The 23,058-nt window shown below is 40.5% G+C and overlaps 1 protein-coding gene across 6 annotated transcripts in view; it reads left to right on the forward strand.

Annotated features, from left to right (window-relative positions):
- Nucleotides 1–23,058, forward strand: part of CTNND2 (catenin delta 2) — a 947,950-nt gene that overhangs the window by 723,932 nt on the left and 200,960 nt on the right. For all 6 annotated transcript variants that reach the window (XM_036896685.2, XM_036896686.2, XM_036896687.2 and 3 more), the window contains one exon: nucleotides 6,180–6,393. In XM_036896685.2, coding sequence (XP_036752580.2) covers nucleotides 6,180–6,393 — 214 coding nt within the window. The remainder of the gene's footprint in view (nucleotides 1–6,179; nucleotides 6,394–23,058) is intronic.

The raw sequence follows: 23,058 nt of genomic DNA on the forward strand, positions 1-23,058 counted from the left end.
TGGGCACAATGTTGATGCAACACACTCTGATATTTCCTAAATGCCTAATGTAATCTTTGTAATTCATTCTAAAATAAACATATCCCTTACTTAACCTCATTAGTTATGTGCCATATTGGATTACTGATCAATTATATAATACACAGTTTACACACTAAATAAAATTTATGAATTTATAACTGAATTGTATACCTTTCACTGACAGTATCATATATAAGCATATTACTAAGTTATTCATATATTGACTAGGTAATAAAGCAATTAAGATTATCCTTTAACAAGTTGATACAGTGGGTAGGTCCTTGACAGATAATATTTATTGAGCTCTTTGTTAAACAGTTCACATTTCAAATATCATTTACTCCTGAAAACAAGGCTAGGAGACAGGTTCATATTTTGTTCATGTTTTACAGAAGCTTAAGTAACTTGCCTCGGGGAGCATAGGTTTTAAGAGAAGGAGAATGATTTGAACCCAGTTGCTTCAGCTCCAAAACCAGCAGCCCAAACACCTTCTCTAAAACATAATTTTTAAAAAAGCATAATCCTTCTTGTTTTACCGGCTGGATGGAGAAAGTAGGTCATTTCCTACAACTGTAGGGAGAGGCATATTTTATCTCAAATTTCTCAACAATAATTTCCACCATAAAACCAAAAAAGATTTTGGCCATTATGAATCATCCTTCTGTTTTACCATGTACATACGTCAATTCAAAGTACATGGAAACACTGTTTAACTGGCTTTACTATAAAGGCAAGGGATGGAATTCAGGGAGGTAAACTATGCATTTCACAAACTGGTAACTTTGCAATTTCTACATTAAAGTTGAAAAGTGAGATTCAGTTACCTCTGATTAAGCTCCTGGTTTCAGATTTACAATTTTTTTTTTATCTTCCAGTAGTTTTTAAGCAGAGAATATTTAATTTTTAAACATTAATTTAAAGAAATATTAAACAAGTTTATCTTATTTGTTTTTTTAAACACACACCATTGAAAAGAAACAGTTAAATGGAAAATTTACTAAAATAATTGGTCCCAAAGTACTTCTTTTTAGCCAGTTTTCTACAAACCATATCTTAGACATTGTACCTTGATTGTTCATAAGTATGTAAAGCAAGAGGAAATACTGTATACTGCTGGTCCTGCAGACTACTGTTTAAATTTACTTTGAGTCTCAGGTCCAGCTTAGTGTTTTTTAGCGCTAAACCAGAAGCCCAAAGATATCTCCATTTTGCATGAGACCAAGTAGATCCTAAGAGGGATGGAAATGTATATATACCCAGGTCCTTAGCTGTTTGAGGACCTTCTTTCACCAACCAATAGGTTCGCAAAAGACTGCTCCCATCTCCTCTCTTCTCTGCCCAGCACCAAATTCCTCCCCTTCCAAGTGCAGAGTAAGTGAGCATTTCAAATTGCCAAGAATACCTGTAACCCATGGTATCACTACTCTCAAACCAACTTTTCAGTGTTTTCCTAAATGAAGACAGGTGCTCCCTAGAGGAATTGTATTCCCTGTTAAAGTACTTCTTCACCCACTGTACATCATCATTATCATTGTCATTATAATTGTATGAAGACTGTCATGAATATACAAGCCCTTCTGTAATTGGATATATTCTAAATAATTCATTGATGTTAATATCAATTTAATATAATAGCTAATACCCTAGTAAATATATTTTATTCTCAATAAATGCAGGTAATGTATGAGTAATAAGTGCATTAAGTGGCGAAGCCTCATTTTTGCAATGGGTGATATTGTGTTGCTTGCATTTTTCTTGTATTTAATTTAATTGCCCATCCATTTGTTTACTGATTTAAAAGGCTTTTATGTTGTCTGCCTTGTAATGAAAGGGTATGGAGGAAAACCATTGTATCTGACCCTTGAATGATCATTAAATACTTTTAGCCCTATAGTTTAAATTGTAAAAACACTTTAAAACAGTGTTTTGTATGGCAAAGGTGTGGAAGCCATTTTCATTCTCCCCCGATACAAATTAGGTGAGCTTCACTGATTCTGTGCACACACTTCCCAGCCTTCAGCCCTAAAAGACTGTCTACACAAGTAGGGCACAGTTTTGCTTTGTTTAATTGGTTAGTCCTTTTTTTCCTTCATTTCTCCTGGGGTGGAGTCCCTCAGCCTCCATCTTCCTTACTTCCGGTGGACCAACCCTCCTCATCTTCATCCCTGCAGTTCACAGCTAAGCAGAAAAACAAATGTGAGCTGTTGACATAGGAGCAATTGACTAAAATAGACCATCTATCAAAGACTCATTTAGTAAATGAATCTAGGACTGTCTATTCAGGGTATGCATGAAAAGCTCTTTGCAGTCATTCGCCAGCTCTATCAAGTTCAGGATAACAGCAAATATGAAATATAAAAAGAAATGAGTTATCAAGCCATGAAAAGACACAGGAGAATCTTAAATGCATTTGACTAGGTGAAAGAAGCTAGTCTGTAAAGTCTACATACTGTATGATTCCAACTCTATGACATTCTGAAAAAGGCAAAACCGTGGAGACAATGGGAAGATACATGGATTCCAGGGGTTAGGAAGGAGGGAGGGATGAATAGGTGGGGCACAGAGCATTTTTAGGAGAGTGAAACTGTTCTGTATGATACTGTAATGGTGGGTACATGTCATTATACATTTGTCAAAACCCACAGAACATGCAACACCAAGTGACCAATAATGTAAACTATGGACATTGGGTGATTTTGACGTCAGTGTAGCGTCTTCAGTCGTAGCAAATGTCCCACTCTGGGGATGGTGCTGGCGACAGGGGCAAGCTGTGCATGTGTGAGAACGGGGGTATATGGGAACTCTCTGTGTTCTGTCCGATTTTGCAATGAATGTAAAACTGTTCCAAAAACTTTCATTTAAAGTAGTAAATAAAGAGAGAAAGAAAGAGAATGGAACCTGCCAACCAACTACACTGTTCGTCCATTCAGCTGATCAGTATTTATTTGCTTATTACCATATGACATTCTACTAGTGCATTTCATTTTATTTTACACATATTAGATAGAAGGTCATATGGAATTTTATTAAGTTTGTTTTAATAAATATTAAACCTAGATCATTTTAAGATTTGGCTTTGGAGAAAGTCTGCATGAAGTTGATAAAAGGAGTAAGGGGAGTGGGTGACCTAACCTGGTGTGATTCGTGTTTGAGTTCCAGTAGGGACCCCGCCTGTGGATGGGGAATGATCAGTGGAGGAGAGATGGAAAACGCACCACTGGCCGTTTCACGGGAGGGGAAGGAAAAGCTCCCCTTGGAAGAAGAGGCTTTCCCCTGATAGTTTTCCAAAGACAAGTTGTACTTTGTCAATGTTTAAAATGAGTTGGTTTGGAGTCTTATAAGAGTGAAGGTTGGGTACAAGAAGAAGTAGAAGAACTGGGTGCGAGAAGTTGGAGGGAGGGAGAAAGCAGAGCAGGGAAGTGAAGACCACAGCATTGCATTCAGACCCAGCCACAGCCACCCAGCAGCCTGCAGGGAATGGAGCCCACAGAGAACTGAGAGGCCGCTTCATGACTCAACTGCTGGTTCTTTTGGCAGAGGAAAAGCGGCAGGAGGTACAAGAACCAAGGACCTGCCGTAACAGTCCACGTGTACAAATATCAACTCTGGCTAATGTTTGGCTTCAGAAAACTGAAGTAGGATTCTTACGTTCTTAGATAAAATTCAACTGCAAGAAAACAGAAGTTTTCAATATAGACGATCCAGTCACACCCAAAAATAAGAGCAAAAGAAAAAGTGTATTGTCTTATCTGTGTTTCTCTAAACAGATTAAAGTAGAACTTAACATTTCACTATAAATTTGAATATATGGCCTTAATTATAGGGTTACACTCAAAACATTGTGTGCTCATTATAACATTAACAATTGATACTGCACTTGTTTTGAGTTTATCTTCCCTTGTAATGCTTTGGAATAATACTTCAGTAGCTTAGTTCATTATGTTGTATGACTTGGGAAATATCATCAGTAAGTCAGGACTATTGATCGTAATATAAAGTATAGCTAAAATACATAGATATAGGTAAAATACATAGATAGATAGATTTACTATACAATCTACTTTTGAAATATAGCCAATGAGTTAACTGTAAGAAAGGCTCAATTACCTCTTAATGGTTTCATCATTATTCAGATAGTTAAACCTAAAGAATGTTAAACTAGAGCACACACAGGCAAATACACACAGAAAATAACATCATAGTTTAATCTTTTTGTAGAAATAGATTATCCCTTCTGAAGTATTATAAAAAGTGGACATGGTTATAGGACAGATGTATATATGGGACTCCCATATATAGTGATACAAACTTCATGTCTCTTGGTTGGGTGCCAAGTGGGCCCTGGGCAAAACTATAAGTTGGGGAAAAGTTGTTTTTCTGATGCTTTCTCACTCTTTTAAAATTGGCGCAATAACACTGAGCCATTTCCGAGTGCTCACCCTGCAGCTGTGCGAGCACCAGAAGGGAGTTATTGCCGCACCCAACGACCCTGTCCCCCGTGTCCTTCCCTCTTCCTTCCTTGTCCTGTTCTCACAGGAGACGGCATAAGCGAAGCACTACATTCACGTTTCCCATATTAGGGACTTGAGTTCTATAGAATTTCAGCTTTTCCTGTTTTCATTTTGTGGATGGATGAAGTAGTTCCTACAGGAATGTTCTGAATCATCAGATGCCCCACCTTGCATGAAGGGTGCATGCCCACATTTTATTTGTAAGCTGATATACAAAGAGCTGGCTTGGCCCCTGGAGCCACTCTTAGCTGTTCACAAACAGACTTGTTGTTGTTTTTTCTCCTTTAAAGAGAGAGATTACTCAGTCTTGAAAAGCCAAGTTTTAAGGAATCTGAGAAACACTGCTGTAACAGGTAATATTCTATTCCTCCCCATTCACTCAACAAATACTCAACATCTGCTCTGTGCCCAGCGCTGCACTTGAGCTAATGATGCGGCTCCTTCAAGAAACAAAACAGAGACTTGTCCTCTGAGAACACAGGCCAACAGAAGACAGGCAATAACAATAAACACAATTAAGAAGGTAGGACATGGCAGTGCCATGAGGAAAGCTGTAACAGTTAAGGTAAAACAAATGTTGGATTGGAGAGGCAGTATGGTTCAGATTGCAATTTTAAATACTGTGATCAGAGTAGTTCACAAAGAATGTGGCATTTGAGCACCTTGAAAGAGTTGGGAGATTTAGCCATGTGCCCCAGCACACGGGATGAAGGAGTTTTCTTTTATAATATTAAGTAAGGAAAGTGCCAGATTATAATCTTCCATGCCAAATCATAACCAGTTAAAAAAAAGAAAATAATATTACTGGGTAAGTCATGTTATTTTTCCACATAAATGTAGAAGTAGTCAAATACAGCTTTGCTAATGAAAACTCCATGAAATGGTCTTTATGTTAACTAGCCAATTTGTTTGCAGTTTAAATTTTAAAACAGGTCTAGAAATTAAAGGACAGCAAAGAGAAGCTGCGTCTAGAAACATATTGCAATACTTTTTTTTTCATTCACTTATTAAATGCAAAATTTTATTTGGGTAGAAAGAATACTGACATTTAATGTGATTTCATTATTAATCAAATACCTAAGTATCACATACCTTGGTCTTAGTGGTCTGACTGGCTCCCACTGTGAGTGATGTTCTTATTGTCTAGGGCTTCTCAGATGAAAATCTTTGTGTCAATTCTTCTGATTTCTCATTTAGCTTCCAGTTCCTTTGCAATGTTCAGAGAATTTCCCTATTAAGCATGATTTTAACATTTTGTACATCAGTCCTGCAGCCCTTTAAGACAGTGGTTAAATTTAATAAGTCCTAGAAGTGAGAAGCATTCTTTTCCTCCTCCATCTGCTTCATGCCATGAGGGTGTGACATATTTTTTGAGAGAGAAATGTCCAAGACACCCATTATGAAGTTAAAATCGCTTCTCCAAAATCTGTAGCTGGAAGGACATGTGTTGGAATTTCCAGCAGTAGGACACTGAAACAAGTAAAGGCAGTCAAATCTATGAAGAACACTAATCTGCTTTCTTCCCCATTTCTATGCCTTAATTCAGTGCAATTAATTGTGGCAACTACTTCATATGAAAAACTTATTTTGCTTTAAATAGTGCACATTTACTCTCTAAGGCAAAAGCTGTGCCCTTTGCTCTTTCAGATAAGGAGACAAGGAGGCATCCAGCTCCTGGTGGACCTGCTGGACCATCGGATGACGGAAGTCCACCGTAGTGCCTGTGGAGCCCTGAGAAACTTGGTGTATGGGAAGGCCAACGATGATAACAAAATTGCCCTGAAAAATTGTGGTGGCATCCCGGCGCTGGTGAGGTTACTCCGCAAGACCACCGACCTGGAGATCCGGGAGCTGGTCACAGGTTAGAGTCCTCATGCACAGCACCACTGACTCTCAAGATAAAAGTCTCCATTAGCCAGCCTGGTAACATGTGTGCTAACCAAGTATTATGGTCCAAAGCCTCTCAGAGGGCTCATGAATTGGGCAGTCCCACTATGTGTTTACAAAGGCCTGAGCAGGTGACTGAGAGGGCATCAAAGGTAACACTCGTGCATTGATCAGTTTAAATGAATGGAATCCAATAAATATCACCCTCACTAAAATTCTGTGACCATATTTCAGTCTTTATCATTTGATTTAGAAGTAGTTCAGCAATGTACAGTCATCATTAGTATGGCATCAGTAACAATTGATAAGAGGAGAAGGTATGTGAGTTATTGTTAATAAGGTGTATATTCTGGATTATAGTGTGATTAACAACAGAGATTGTATCATACTTAGCATTAATCTTTTGGATTTTTGTACCTACTAACAGTCCCCGGTTAGTATTACATATTAGGGAATTTTTTTTCAAAAGTGAACCTGAGAAAAAGCCTTTCTATGAACATGAACTTTTGAGTTTTGTGAAATGGAGATAATTATAATACCCACCTCAATAGATCCATGAAGATTTAATGAATGAGAACATATAAAGCATTTAGCAATACCTTTCTTGGAATACATGTTAACACAGTAAATACTAGGCGTTCACCATCATCCCTCACTTTTTAAATGTGCAGTTTTACTTGTTGAAGTGTAAATCACCTCAATACGGGATTTCAAATTACTCTTCTTGGTTTATACTCAGTGCTGTTCTGGGTGATACTTGGTTTTCAGTTCATCAAAGTACTTCAAGCAAGTATTTGGCTAATGGATTGAAAGGTTGACTCTCAAGAAAGGAATTTTTAATTTTCCATCATTATACTAACTTTCTGTCCTGACTCAGAAATTTCCTTATCACTGTGCTGATGAAGTATATATGTGAGCTTGTTTATTTAAGAAAATACATTATGAAAGCTGGCGAGTCCTAAGTATTCGTTCAGTCTTGGGTCAAGACTCCCAGCTTCAGCATATTTTCTTAAATTCACACCCTTTAAGGTTATTGTCACATCTCATATACACTCTTAGCTAAATTAGACTCCAGTTTTTTTTTCCTTTTGTTTTTTTCTTTCTCTAAGTAGAGAATTATCTTTGTGGAAAAAAATAGCTGTTACAGCTTACAGCGTTATGAAAGTGATGTTTCACACTAAACTAACAGGGCAAGACGAGTCAGTTTAGGTAAAACTGTTGTAACGCACAGATCATGAGGTGTGCGATAGTTTTGGGGTGAGCTAAATTACTGAAAATGTACCCTGCCACCATGGTTATGAACCCCCATCCCTATTTTCCCGGGTCATGTTTAAATTGGGAATACGCCTGTGAGAGAAAGGACTCCACACTGTGTGACGGAAAACAGACATGGTGTGACAGAAAACAGACGTGGTGTGACAGAAAACAGACGTGGAGCTCCTGTGCGTGAAGATGTGCCAAGGGCTCCACACCTTATGCATTCATTTTATGATCTGAGAAGTCGATTTTACTAAAATTTGGATTTGCCCCAACAGAAAACCCTGTCTAGAAGTACCTTCTGTGGGGCTTACCTCTTTGTCAAGGGAACTCAGCCACATGCAAAAGGCTGAGGTAATTGATGACTTAACCGGAAGGAAAACGGCAGCGGCACCTGACCCGTGACATCATCGCTGTGCATGCCCGTGCTGCACCTGTATTTGAAGCCGCGATGAAGCTGAAGCACTGCTCCTGCCAGGCCCTGGGCGTCGCCTGTTATATATACACCTAGGAAACATAAAAAATCCTACGTGATCCTCATTTGGAAACATCAAAGGCAGATAACCTCTTCCAAACACCAGACTGTTTCCTTTCCTGGCAAAACTTGATTTGTAGGAAAGATGCTAGTACTTGATATACAAGAGAAAACGTATGCTTCCTACTCGGCTCTTTTTGAGAAAAACAAATGTGTGCACACATTGTCACGTCAGAACCCACTGTTCTCCATCAGCCTGCGCTGGTGCAGCAGGAGCTGTTGGCCCCTGCAAAGCTTTGGGAATCCTGTATTTTAGTACAGCTAAACGGACGTAGCCTCAAGGTTGCCACATCTTCCATCTCTCTCATCTGTCACTCTCTTTCCACTCCTGTCAGACTCTTGTCTCTGCCCAGATCTGATGCATGTTTTACTACAGTAAGCCTTTCTGTGTGAGCCCATGCTCTTCATTCATTCTTTAGTTGTTCACTTATGCTGTTACAAGGACCCTCCTCAAATTCTTCTTGTAATTAGGTTAGATATTCATGCATGAATTAATACAAATGGCGATTTAAACATAATATCTATGCTTTTTACTTCCCTTGTAATTCTTCAGCAAGGAGGAAAACCCAGTACAAGAACCCCACTAGCACATGGGGGCTTCTTCTCTTGCATTCTCCTTCCTGCCTGTTAGCAAATGCATGAAAGCAAATCTATGTTGATAAAAAAAAATCATAGAGCAGAGGAGGGTGATGTGTTCTTTGAACTCCTGTCTAGATATTGGAAACTAGGATGTTTTTTAAACAAATACTCCAAAAAACAATTTTAGTGATTTGTTTTAAAAAAGCATGTTTATAAGCCAAATTTTAGAATAGACATAGGCTATATATCCAGAATGGTATAAAGTGCCAAATTATAAAAAATGAAAGACTGAATGAAAGAAAAAAATGATCTTTAAATTATTCACTGAATAGTTCTTGGAAAACTGAACAATAATAAAATATTAAAATTGAGGTATTTGCATGCATTTACATCCAACACATAAACATGCATGTTTAAGAAAACAGCTGCCTCTTTGCACTACTGTGTCTGTTCACAGCAGACTGTATTTTGCCCCTGACTCTTAGGATTTGCAATAAATAATTCTTTTCCTATGCAATAATTGCTATGAGATGATTATCAGAATTTTATTTAAATCCAGTTGAAGCTATGATATGCTAGCCATTACTTGAAATGCTTCTAAGCAAATAAACTTTCATTACAAATGCTGCATGTCCTTCAGGCTTGACTAATGTAACTTTTATCTCTCTAAATATAAAAATAATCAACCCAAATTTTGAAATGCCCAACTAAAGATTTCAGAATGTTACAAATCATGATAAACCAGTTTTTATTAAACTGAACAGTTTAATAAATAAGTTTTATTTAGGTTGAATGCAAGTGTTCTTAAGAGCTCTACTTCTCGAAGAGCAGAGAATATTCTTTCATCTTACACTTTGAATACACAAATAGTTGATCCTTTTAATTAAGGAGACAGGCCTCAGTTTAACTGTTTTACTTACTAGATTTAGGTCAGTTAATTTAATGCCTAGTGTCCAAAGGCCTCTGTTATAGTTGAATTATGTCTCCCCAAAATTCATGTGTTGAAGTCCTAACATGTAGTCCCTCAAAATGTGATTCAGATGTAATTAGTTAAGTTAGGATACTAGGATAGGGAGGAACCTTAATCCAGTATAGCTGGTATTCTTATGAAAAGGGGAAATTTGGACACAGACACATACAGGAAGAGCAGGTGTGAACACGAGGGCAGAGATCAGGGAAATGCTTCCACAAGCCAGGGAATCCTGGTGGTTGCCAGCAAGCCACCAGAAGCCAGGAGAGCAGACCAAAGTCTTCCTCACAGCCTCAGAAGGAAGCAGCCCCCATGGCACCTTGATCTTGGATGTCTGGCCTCCAGAAGAGTGAGACAATAAGTTTCTGCTGTTTAAGCCACTCACGCTGTGGTACTTTGATATGGCTGCCCCAGGAAACCAAATCAGACCCAAATCCAGGCTGCCCTTCACCTTTCTCAGATGTGAGCCCATTTGTTGGTCAGAGATACAAAGCAACACAAATGAATGTGGAAGCATGAGGGCTTAATAGCTCAAAGTAGCCCAAAATAGTTTGCTGTGTTTAAAATAAGCAGGAGCCTATTATCCTGATTTCTTGATGCATCTTCTTAAAGCAACTACCTGTGAAGGATTAGAGGTGGTAAGGATGATTATTTAACGCATTGCCTTCTTTTATTATTTTCAATCAGAATAATAGATATATATGCTCAGGAATGAAATAATATAAAAATGCCTAAAATGAAAATAGTCCCCAGCCTCATCTGTCCCCCTCCCTGTCCCTCAGAGCCACCCTGCCACAATTTCTGCTTTGTTGTGCTTTGGTTTGTAGTTTTCTCATGGTTATTCCATGGCCGTAAATAATATACTTATTTCACTCAATCTACATCGGTTATCACAGGCTTTTCACACTGACAGCATAAGTGGCCTCAATATGGGATTTCAAGTTACTGTTCTTGATTAGACACATTGATGTTCTAGGTGATACTCAGTTTTTGGTTCATCAAAGTACCTCTTCAAGCAAGTGTTTAACAAATGGATTGCAAGGTTGACTCTCAAAAAAGGATCATTTAATTATGCATGACTGGGGAAGGTTTTTCCCATTTTTACCTTCTCCTTTTTTCCAAAACGGTGCAACCATTAGTTGTGGTTCCTCTGCAGATTCAATCAGTAACTTCACAGGGAGCCTCTCTTTCTTCCATGTAACACAGACATTACCTCTTATCACCCATTTGATAAAAGGATGTTAGTGCTCCTGTGTATTCACCCTTCTTCACAACCTGTCATCACACTTGACTTTTACATTTTCAAGGATGAATATACAGTTGACCCTTGAACAGTGTTGGGATTTAGGGGCACCAGCCCCATGCAGTCAAAAATCTGCATAAAAGTTCTGACTCCCCAAAAACTTAACTACTGGCAGCCCACTGTTGACTGTAAACCTTATCAAAAACATAGTCAATTACACATATTTTGTATGTTGTTTGTACTGTATACAATACTCTTACAAAAATGTAAGCTAGAGGAAAGAAAACTTTTTCTTCAATTTGTTGCAAATCTCCAAAAATGTTTCCAGTATAGCTACTGAAAAAAAACTGTGTATAATTGGACCCACACAGTTCAAAGGTTAACTGTATTTGCAATCTATTCTGTAACCAGAGTCAGTTTCCAGTGTTTTCTGTAGTTTGATTCAAAAAGTTGAAATGCAGAGATCAGCCTTTGCATTATGATGGAAGAACAGACCCTCATGGGACCCCACAATCACATTTCTTTTCCCGGGGGTCCAAAGTGATGATCCTTGCCAAAAGAGGGCTTTCCTAGTATCCTATCTGAATGGCTCCTCCATCAACTCTTATGCCCAGTAACTCAACCTTGTCCATGATTTCAGCCATCATGAATTTCCTGGTTGTCCAAAGATGTTACTACCAGAATCCTCAGATCTTTAGGGCAGATTTACGTGATTGCTCTATTGATTTGCTGCATAGCAAGTTCTTCTGGGTTGGAACCTCTTTTAGAGGCCATGCCCTCCTTTCTTGGTTTACTCTCCTATATGTTCCTTAAAAGATGATGCTTAGGAGATGTAATTCTCTGAAAATCTCAGTATTAATGACTAGACTCATATGGGATTGATATTTACTAGATATGGATGGATAGAGAATTATTTTTCTCAGGAATATTTTCTATAAGTTAATTTTATTCTTGACACTATAAAAGTCTGTGATGATATATCTAAGTATGTGCTTTATTTAATGCATCATGTTGAACACTTCCAATTTAAAAAGCCATGACTTTCTTCAGTGCCAGAAAATTGCCTTGTTATTATTTCAATATCCATTTTCTCTTCCCTCTCTTTCTGGAATTATTATTAGTCAGATTTTGAACCTCTTGGATTTTTCCTCTCTTATATTTTCATATATAATTTAGACCTCTTTGCCTTTTTATCATGCATTCTGAGAGATTTCTCCAGCATACAATATTATTACTATTTTAACTATAAGAACTCCCTTTATTTTTTAATAATCTCTGTTCTTGTTTTATGAATGTAAATTATTCTCAAATTTCTTTAAAGATAGTATTTAGACTAAGGTTTGTTTTCACTTTTTCATGAGTCATCTCACTTTTCTCCAGTGTCATTTCTTTCTATTTGTTTTCTTGGGAGTCTTTCTCATTGTTTTGTAGGCTTACTTTAAATGTGCGGGGACCCTCAGTTCTCTGCTTATTTTTAAGGCAGAGGTGTAGAGCATTTGTCTGAACTCTGTGCACATTGGTGAAGCTTGATAACCATGAGCTTGACTCCACATGAGCAGGTAGGAACAAGCTGTTGTGGTGGGAGTTCCTTTAAGTATCTTTAGGAGGAGGGTCTTTCTCTAAGGCTCAGGTATTCACATTAGATTTTTAGTTCTCCCCCCAGGGCAATCAGTCTCTTTGGAGGACATTCTTCTGAGTTGTTTGTTTTGTTTATTTTTCTGGCCTGGAGGGATGAGTTAGTAATTTTCAGGTGCTGGGTGTTCTCTCCACCCACAAAGGAGTGGAGAAGAGAGGGAAGGTGACCATTTCCTTTCAATCAGTCACCCTTTGCAGCCTCCTTTCTACATCCTATGTGCCTCCCTTCTCTAAGCATGGAGTCTTTCCTAGGATTCCACCAGGACAGGAAGCTGCTTACCTCACAGAATCATTGGGTTGGAGTCCTTGTTGCACATAGCTTGGGCTGTACTGCTTCCCTTTCAACTTCACCTCCATCTTTTTTGCATCTTACAGAATATGTGGTGAAATTTCTCAACTGCTGAATTATGCCTTCCATTCTTCTCTTTATTTTATTATGTCCCTAATAAATGATATCTTTCCTGCATGAGTTCTGAAAAGTTCAATAGATAAAACAAAGTGTAAGTATTATTTCTATTGCTGATAGAATCCAGGTTGGAGGCTTGACTTTAGGTCTGTTAGCCAACTGAGCTTCGTATTTCAAAAATGTTTGGGGTGTAAAATTAATTAAACACCCTTCATGCCAGGAGACATAGGAACAGAGGGGAAGCACTAGCATGTTAGTTTTCCCCATTAACACCCTCCAGTCCATTTTTTTCTATTATTCTATTTGCCATCAGCATCCAGAAGTATGGATCATTTCTCCAAAGCAAGAGCTAAGCATTTTGTCAAGATAGCCTTTCCTCCGTCTTCATGGGGCTTTCTGGTGGTCACCTGAGACTCCTGGTAGACATTTTATTATCCATTGAACCAAAAAGTGCTGGAATGAATCAGAATAGCACATTATTTAAATCGAATCCAGGGATACTGTATTCCTAAGATTTAAAAGTAAATCCCAAACGTATTTGTTATCCTAAAAAATGTCCATCCATGTTGACCAACACAGCACATCAGAGGTTCTGTAATAAGATGAAACAGCATCATAAAGATAAAAATGAATAAAGACATTCCATAAATGAAATGCCAGCAATGTAGAGATGCTTCAAATTTTAATATAAACCATACCAAATATCAAATTCCCAAGAAGAAATTAAAAATCAAAGTTTAAATCCACTTTCATGTTGAAGTCCAAAGACATTAAAGTTCAAAGGAATTAAAGTGTAAAAATCAATACTTCCTGCCATTGTGTGCTAAAGTTCAAAGTCTGAAATTCTTAAATTAGCAAAGTGTGGAGGCCATCCTCCCCAGCTATTTTATTCTGTACAGCATCTGCCAGAAGGGTTTTTCACGCCTCTTTGCGGTCTGGTTTCTTCAGAAACTGGGGCTGCCTCACACTAGGACTGGTGGCATGCTTTCAAGGCCTCGAAGATGCATTATTTCAGTGTCAGCTCAGCCCATCTCACTGTTGAAGGTTGTGAGCCCTGGCTTATGCATGTCACCTTTGGAAAAGGGGCCATCCCAAATTGCAAGAGCAGCTAACCCAGGCTTAAGTGTGTACTCAGGATCCAACTCTAGCAAGGCCACAGCAGTCACTCAGTGACATCTACACTGGTTACCTATCACCGCTACAACAAATTCCTGCAAATGTAGTAGTGGAAAACAATGCAAATTTAATATCTTTCAGTTCTGGAGGTTTGATGTCTAACATAAATCTCCCTGGGCTAAAATCAAGATGTCAATAGGGCTGCATTCCTTTCTGGATACTTCTCTGGCTTCTAGAGGCTTCCCATATCCCTTGACTGGTGACCCATTTGCACTGTCTTCAAAGCCAGTGACAGGGCCTCTCTGATAAGCCAGCCACAGTCAGATACCCCTCTGACGGCCATCAGGAGCAGTTATCTGCTTTTAAGGACGATGTGATTAAACTGGGCTTCACCCAGATAATCCAGGCCAATCTCCCAATCTCAAGAGCCTTAAATTAATTGCATCTTCAAAGTCCCTTTTGCCATGTAAAGAAGCATATTCACAGGTTCTGGGGATTAGGATGGATGTTTTAAAGGACCATTAAACTGCCAACCTAAGCATCTGAGGGAAGATGAGTAAATGGTGATCTCCGTGGATTTAGTCAGTCTGGTGTGCCCAGGCTGATGGTGCCTGGCTGCCACAGCCCACATTGTGTAAATGTAAACTGAATCAGGAGAAAAACTCCCCACCAAAGGTTAATTTGGGTATCATAAATTTCCCACTGACGGGAAGACGGCTCCATCCCTGCCTCTCATCTCCTGCTTGGGAAAGTGGAATTATAGACATTGTTGCCATCTTGCAACATTAAGGTGCTGGCCGAGGATGCAACCCCGTTACCAGGCATATCATCCATGGTTTGACCAGAGAGGAATGAGCAGTAAGAGCGATAAAATAAAAAAGGGAGGGTTTGCTATCATATCAGGAAGAGGCCTGACACCATGGTGGGTGGGGCCTTTCCTCTGTGTCTGGTGCCAGCCAGGGGCTGACCTCGGTCAGCAGGCCAAGAGTGGAAAGAAAGTCTGGATACGAAGCAGCGGTGAGCCAGGACTGACTGGTACCCCTGAGGATAGGCTGGCACCCGCTTCTGCCTCTCGTAGGCTACACGTTGGCCACACGAGGGCACACAAAAGCTGGTGCCCTTCGCTACAGCGTTCCCCATGTGCCTGACCCAGGCTGTGGGGAATCAAAAAGGCAAAGCCAAGAGAGGCAGCAGAGCTGTGCCCGGCTGCTGCCCCGCCCCGGGAGCCGAAGCTGTGACAGTGAGAGTGCCCCCTGCTGCAGCGTCCGCACCCAGGCCTGCAGCCTTCAGCGCTCGCCCTGCCGGGCGGCCTGCACATTTCTCCCGTGGCCATCCTTAACCTGGAACCTAGCAGGCCGGGACTTTCTGGGAGGCGAAGTTCCAGCCCCGCTGGGGAGACACAGGGCAATCCCAGCACAGCAGCTCACACCGGAGGTGACTCTTTCCCGTCCTACTTACTGAAACCTTTAATACTCAGTCTCCTCTTTGGGAGTTGGGTTTCATGGCTCTGCCGTGCTGCACAGAGGGTGTGCGTGCTGCCCCGTGATATGCCTGCCACTATCGCCTGTTAGCAGACATCCCTCTTTTCTGTGTCGCAGCAGCTATTGGTCTGCTTTGGGCTGTGGAATCGTGAGATCGCCAATGCCTGCAAAGACTGCAGAATCACCCTCAGCAGATTCCTGAGCCGTCGCTGCTCTTTATCTTGCCGAGACCCCTGCATCCAGGAGCATCTTGGCTCTGTGCTTCTCTCGCCCTCTCTGCTTGTTCATGTCCCAGGCGCTGAGATCCACGTGTTCCTGTCGCCTCTCTATCGCTGGGATGGGATTTGCTTCTGTGAGTCACTTCCCTCCACCAGCTGCCTAGCTTTCAGGGAGGCTCAGCTGAGTTTCCACATGGAGAACCTGCCTCTTTCGTTGGACTCTCTGCCCTTGAGGGCGTGGAGGGACAGCAGTGTTTGCTGGAATTGATTCCTGCCTTCCCTTTACTTTTCCTTTGCTCTTGAATCTGAAGGCTTTGCTCTAGCATGGGTGCGCTTTTCCAACATTCCCCTGGATTCCAGAACAGGAGTTGGCCGGCTTTTTCTGGAAAGGTTCTGGATGGCAGCTATTTAGGCTTGTAGGCCATAGGATCTCTGTTACAGCTACTCAGTTCTCCCTGTATTGGTTAAGAGCAGCCGTGGACAATATGTGAACAAATGGGTGTGGCTATGTTTCAATAATACTTTGTGTATAAAAGCAAGTGGCTTGCCCTCAGGCCATACTTTACAAAACCCTCTCTTCCGCAGCCAAGTTCTGAACAAAATAAAGAGAAAGGCCACATTATCAACCCCTTACTGTCAGAGGTCAGGGTGAAGCACAAGCTCTAGGCCGGTTTGCCAATACCATAGCCCAGAAATAGGCAGCTGTGCTCATCGATGCACAGGCACCAGGCTTCCTCCTCCCCCAGCCCCTCAGAGAGAGGGCCGCACTCTGGGCACATCCTTTGCAGACAGCATTCCCTGAAGCCATTCATTCCCAACAAGAGGAAGGACAGAGGGTAAGAATGCGTGAGAGGGAGGAAAAGGCCTGTGTTACATTAGCTGTGCTGCATTTTCAGAAGGGCAACAGCAGGCCCAGAGAAGAATCATGCTCTATAACAGATCCCTGAAGAGGAGAAGAGATAAGTGTTTGTGCGAGGTCTGCCTCTTGACCCCAGTACATATCCTGACCAGCGATGTATCTCACACATTCTTTATAGAGATATCTGCTCTTATCTCCTGTCATTGTAACCAATTTAGGATAATCTCTCCCTACCAGATAGCCTAGTTATACCCAAATGGAAAGGGCAAAAACTTATAACCCTCAGCACTAGTTCTGATTCCTAATTTCCTTCCCACCCAGATTTGGAATCCACACCATTATCTTCCTGCCCACCCACCTCTTAGTCCTAGAGACAAGCCACTCTGTAGGCTGTGGATCTAATTCATTCGTTCATGAGTGTCTACTATGTGCCAGTGAGGTTGAGCTTGGGATACAGCAGTGAATATTTGGTTCCCCTGGGCATTGGCCATCCCTAGTGTATGGCACTCTTAATGGCTAAGATGGTGAAGCCTGCATTCCAGATGGAGGAAGGTAGAAAGGGCACACTTCAGAGGGGTCTTGGATTTCAGTTAATTTACATGTAAAGAAGTAAACTCTAAGTGTCATTTCCATATGCATTAACAGAACTGTTGTGGAAGGTTTTAGCCTTAAAACTCAGAGACCTGACTCATAGAACTTGTGGTATTAGACAAGACAGATAATCAAATTGTAACTACAGTGAGTAGCAACTGCTATGACAAAAAATGAAGCAGGCTACAAAGATTAGAATGTGATAGAAATGTATTACTTAGAATGAAGCCTAGTTTAAGGACATGAAGAGTCTGAGGTAATGGTGTATTAAGAGAGAAGGAAGTTTATTTTTCTCTCCATAAAGAAAATTTGGAGGTCAGTGTTCCAGGATGGTGACACAACCCTGTCCTGGCTAAGTGCATTCACTCAAGTCACTCATTCATGGTCAGGTTGGCAGTGCCTGTGTTCCAGGGAGGAAGACTTATTGATGTAACATGGTTTTAAAGGAGTTGGAGTTCATACAGTTATGTCATGGAGAGATACAGACTTGCTGGCTGTGTGAATCAGTCTTTAACCCTCTGTATTACATGTGCCGCAGAATAGGACATGTGTGGATGTTTCTAGATGTCACATTATTTCCTGTGTGTTACGTTCTTATTGCTGCCCAGTGTGCCTTACCTGAGAATCAAGGTATTTTCTGCATTCTTGTTTTCCCAGAAGGGGGAAAACAAACATTCTTGACCATCCACCACTTATCAATCATTGCGTGGGGTGCCCAGTGGTCCCCTGAGGCCAGAGATATGGGAGCTTGCTCAGTGTCACTGCTGGCATGGGGTACATTCCTGAGTCCCCCAAAGCCTGTCTGCTTCCCAACTCCCCCATATACACATTTCTGGGCCTCAAATGTTTATGGTGATAGCCAGGTATCCACATTTTTAACAAAACCCTTTGGCAGTGCTCATGATTCATGATTATGCCTGTTTGAGGAATACCACTTTCTACCCTCTCCAAGCAGCAGAGTGGTGGGGATGGTTAGGAGGTACCAATGTGTTTTGAGAGATGCCAAGATCATTTATTGTTAATAGTAACTAAATTATTGCAAAGAAAATAGGCGGCTCATTTCTCATTTCTGCAAATGAGAATGATTTGAGGCTACCTCTTGCCCCAGTCTGCTTGCTCATGTGAGAAAGAAAAAGTGGAGTGACTTCTGACAACTGTAGCAGAAAGTGCCTGTAACAGTCTGTAACCAGGGAAAGGAAATCCTGGGGCAAAATACGTCTAAAACCAAAATCAGTCAAAGTGAGAAATAAAGTTTAAAACCTGTTTATTGCTTACAAACTGTAGTCTGCAGCCATCTCTCTTTCCTGCTCTGGCTCTCCCTAACCTCTCAGGTTCAGATGAGCCCTCAGTTGCCCAGGTAATTATCCATTGATATTAAGATGAACTTCTCTCCACTCCCTGGGAAACACCTGTTGATATGCAGATGGACTAAAGCCAGTTGAGCTATTCTGGAAATATTACAATTTTACCCACACAGTCCCACCCCAACTTAAAAGCAGCAGAAAGCAACAGCTGTTGATACTGCTAACTGGAGTGGGGATTGCAACCACTATGGACCTCTACTTCTCTACAAAACCTCTTGGGTTTCATCAGAATGTCTGTGCACCCACGTAAGAAGACTGTGAGTGTGTTGTGCATTTCACACACTGCCAAAGTAAAGTGGCAGAAGTTCCTAGGCTAAGGTTGGCCTTCTCTCTTCGGGATCTTCATGATTTTTCATCTTCATGATCATTGGTGCTAGTGGTGTGAAACGTAAATGTGCTTACCTACAATTGAGTTGCAAAGCATGGAAGAACGTTGCAAAGGTTCAAACAGAAGTATTGCCAGAGGCATTTTGGTTTCTTTTGTTTGTTTGCCGAGGTGGAAATATACGATGCATCTTGTGAAGTCTGACAATGTACGACTGATTTGTGGCTCTACTTTGTGACTCACGGGTTACGGGTTAATTAGAAAACACTTTTCCCTAATTATATTTGAGCGTTTGCTCTACAATCATCACAAAAATTACATTAACCAGTGTTAATGAACACAACATTGAAATCCCCACTGGGTCCTGGAAGAGAGGCAGAATTAAGGAATGTCGGCATCGTCTGCCCAACACAACAGCTGGCTTCCTCTCCAACAGGTCTTTTTATTTGTTGTTCCCTATGAAATGTTCAAAATACATATCCTTTCTAGTTGCCCCTTAGAGGGTGAAGCTCGGCCTGATAGAGGAGAAGCTTCAGTTTTGCTTTGTATATGCTAAACTCTTGTCCCCTTAACGACTTACACTTCCACTGGGCTAACCATGGTGACTGAGGATATATTTGCTGAGCGCCATCAACTAGGTGCCACCCCAAGGGAATCCCTAGAAAAAGAATCTCTGAAATGATTTATTAACACAGGGACCTGTAACCCCAAAGATATAAGGAAATTGTCCTTACAGCTGGCCTTCCTGTCCACTGCCTTTCTTTCCTGTATTCTCTGATATATTTCATATAGTGTCTGAGCAACACTACATGAAAGGTGGAATGGACAATATAAAATATAAAAGTGATGTTGATGTGAGGTCTGTCCCCAAGGAGTTGTCAATCCAGCATGAGAAGAGCACATGTGGGTAAATAACTGTTCTACCAAGTAAGCACTGAGAAAGAGCTGGGAGAGTTTTGAGCAGGAAAGAGAAAGGCTTCATGGAGAAAGCAATGTTTGTAATGGGTTTTAAAGATGGGCATGAGTTTGGCTTTCAGATAATGGTAGCAAGAGAATAAAACATGAATCAAGAAAGTGTATGTGGGGAAGTCCTCCATACATACTCATAGATCATTACTCCTTCAATAAGAATGAATTTCATTGTCATTCCAGTACGTGTCTGGGTGAACACATGCATTCTTGCACTCCCACTCCCACACAAAGTTGGTCTCCTCTGCACATACACTCTTGCTACTTTCTTTGCTTCAAGACTTCGCATTACTTACTTTACACAGTTCTGGTTTTCTCTCCATCCATATTTGCTTTTAATCTAATACCCTTCTAGGAGCTTGGCACCTTTAGGAAGAAGTGATCATGAGAAGGGTGCTTTATAATTCTCTACAGATTTGATCTGTTTAACACAAACACTATGAGAAGTACTCCCAGGGTCAGCATATTTTTCTCTTTGATGAGAAAAACCTGCACATACTATTAATTCACAATAGTGAGCAAGAATTAATTTACTGTGCAAATGATAGTGGTCCAACCGAAAAGTTTGGGAAAGTTTTCAAATAACAATTTTAAAAAAATGGAAACTGGAGCATGAAAGTAACCAGCACTTCACATCGCACAGTCCCATAAAAAACACATTTACCACATAAAATAATAATACACATGAGCTAAAAGAACCATTTGCCCTACATCCCATTTGGCTTTCATGCATGTTAGATTTTTTTTTGAGACAATGGGTTTTAATTAATAAAAGTAATTTGATTTTTATGTGGCATACCTGTTCTGTTCACAAATACAGTTAACCCTTGAACAACACAGGGGTTAAGAGCACCAACCCTTGCATAGCTGAAAATCCATGTGTAACTTTGACTCCCTAAAACCTTAACTACTAATAGCCTGCTGTTGACCAGAAGCCTTCCCAATAACATAAACAGTCATTAACACATATTTTGTATATTATTCATATTCTTATAATAAAGTAGGCTAGAGAATAGATTTTTTCAAATTGTCACAAATCTCCAAAATATTTTCCAATATATTTATCAAAAAACATGTCTGTGTAAGTGGACTTGCAATGTTCAACTGCATAGCTTCTAAGGCTTATCTTTGCAGTTCGGTAATTAAAAGTAAACATGAGCATAAAGCTACAGCCCAGATATATTTAACAGTTAATCACAGTTTACATCCATAAGTAACAGTAGTAAAAAGGCTACTTCCAGTCCTCACATTTTATGTTGTGACATGTTTTAGATTTAAAAACTCCATCAACTTTTTTTTTTTTCATTCAAAATTCTTTCCCTCTAAAGCTAGTGAGAGGCAGTAATGTGCTTGGAAATCTAAAGCTGGCTTGTATGGATTCCAAAGCAGTCAGAAAATATTGTTACTAATAAAAAGAAGTCTTGGATATTTACCATAGCAGTTTTGTTTTGTTTCAGCTGTTTGGTATTTAAGTGATTTTATAGTCTTAGTGGAGCAGGTGTTTAACGTTACATTGGTTCCAAGCAGACTCAAGGCAGTGAAAGAAAGGATTTAAAAAGAGAGAGAGGAAAGAAAACTAAATACATTTACCGCTCCTTGAGCAGTACAGCCTCAGCTGGGGTATCCTGGAGGCATTTTTTGCTCTGTGTAATTGCTTACACACACCTGATCCTGTGCATCCTTCATTAAGGACATTTACAGGCAGGATGAGGTTAATTTCCTTTGCCTTCCATGCCATTTTCAGGAGACTTCCTGATGCTTTGTTAAATTAACAGCAAGTAGAAATTTGTATTTAATACACAGTAGTGGTTATGCGATGAACATGGATCATTTAGGATTTTCAAGCAGTTTATCAATTTAATAATTTTCTGCAAACCTGCCCTTGCTATTAACTTAGCCATTGGAGTGTATGGCACAGATGTGAAGTTTTACTGTCATGTATAAACTTCACATTGAGCAGAACTAGGTATTTATAACTTGAATCTAATGAAAATGGGATTGAAAAGAAATAAATGGTCACATGATCCAGGAACTCCCCCCCACCCACTGCCACCAAAGCAAGCATTGAGTTTGATTAAGTAAGCCACACAATCAAGAGATGCTCTCGACAGCGTGCTGATGAACCTCCAAATACCAGGGCCTTATTAAAAATCCTTTTACCTTCAGGGAGTCCCCTTAGCATCTCTAGGTAGCTTTGCTAAATGTAACATAATTTGAGTTGCTATGGAAACAGCTATATCTATGCAAATTCCTTTTTAAAAAGTCATTAGGACACAGAAAGTCTGACACATGAAATTTGCAGGGACTCCAGCCCATAGCTACTCTCAGCACTATGCCTCCCATCTAACTGTCCCCAGTTTCTTTTGCTGTATCTGTTTACACAAATACTCTTGAATCCTTGGGGGAGATCACTAGCAGTCCAGGTTATAGGCAGTAACTTAAGGGTGATCACCTGCAGTGAGAGTTTTGAGGGCATCTGTGGGTTAAGGAAGAATAAAGTTACCTAGATGTGGATGGGGTAGCAAGGAGCTGAAGTTAAGGCAAAATTTACTTAAAATGTGAACTGTCTCCCATTCATTTCTCTCCTTCAAAAAATTAAACACGCACACACGGGCAGCATGTTCACACACAAGCAAGCATGCCTGAGCAATGCAAACATGCCCACGCGGACAGGCACACGCCAGCACGCACATGCACACAGAGCCTTGCTTACACACACATGATGCACTGTGCCCCTAGGTTTGTTGCACACTTATATTGCTTACGTGGCCCTGTCTGCCACTCTGCCAGGCACACTTCTGCATTAGGATTGCTGTCTCCCTCTCCCTCTGTGTAGTCTTTTCATTCTGAGCCTCCACGGTGCTCCCACTGAACTTGGCAGGTTTCCCCACCGGGCTCCACGGCTCTCCGGGGCTTGGCGTGCACTGCCCTGCTGCTTGTGTTTTCACTGGCTGCTCCCTGGACAAAGGTTTGTCTGCCCTGTGCCCCCGGAAGGCTGCAGCTAGAAGATACTATGCGCCCCAGAGAGGAAGAATGGCCTTTGCATTACCGTTTGCAGAAGTGGAAGCCCTGAACAGTGAGTGCTTCCTGT

This window comes from Manis pentadactyla, chromosome 2, assembly GCF_030020395.1.
Source record: "Manis pentadactyla isolate mManPen7 chromosome 2, mManPen7.hap1, whole genome shotgun sequence".
Lineage (NCBI taxonomy): Eukaryota > Metazoa > Chordata > Mammalia > Pholidota > Manidae > Manis > Manis pentadactyla.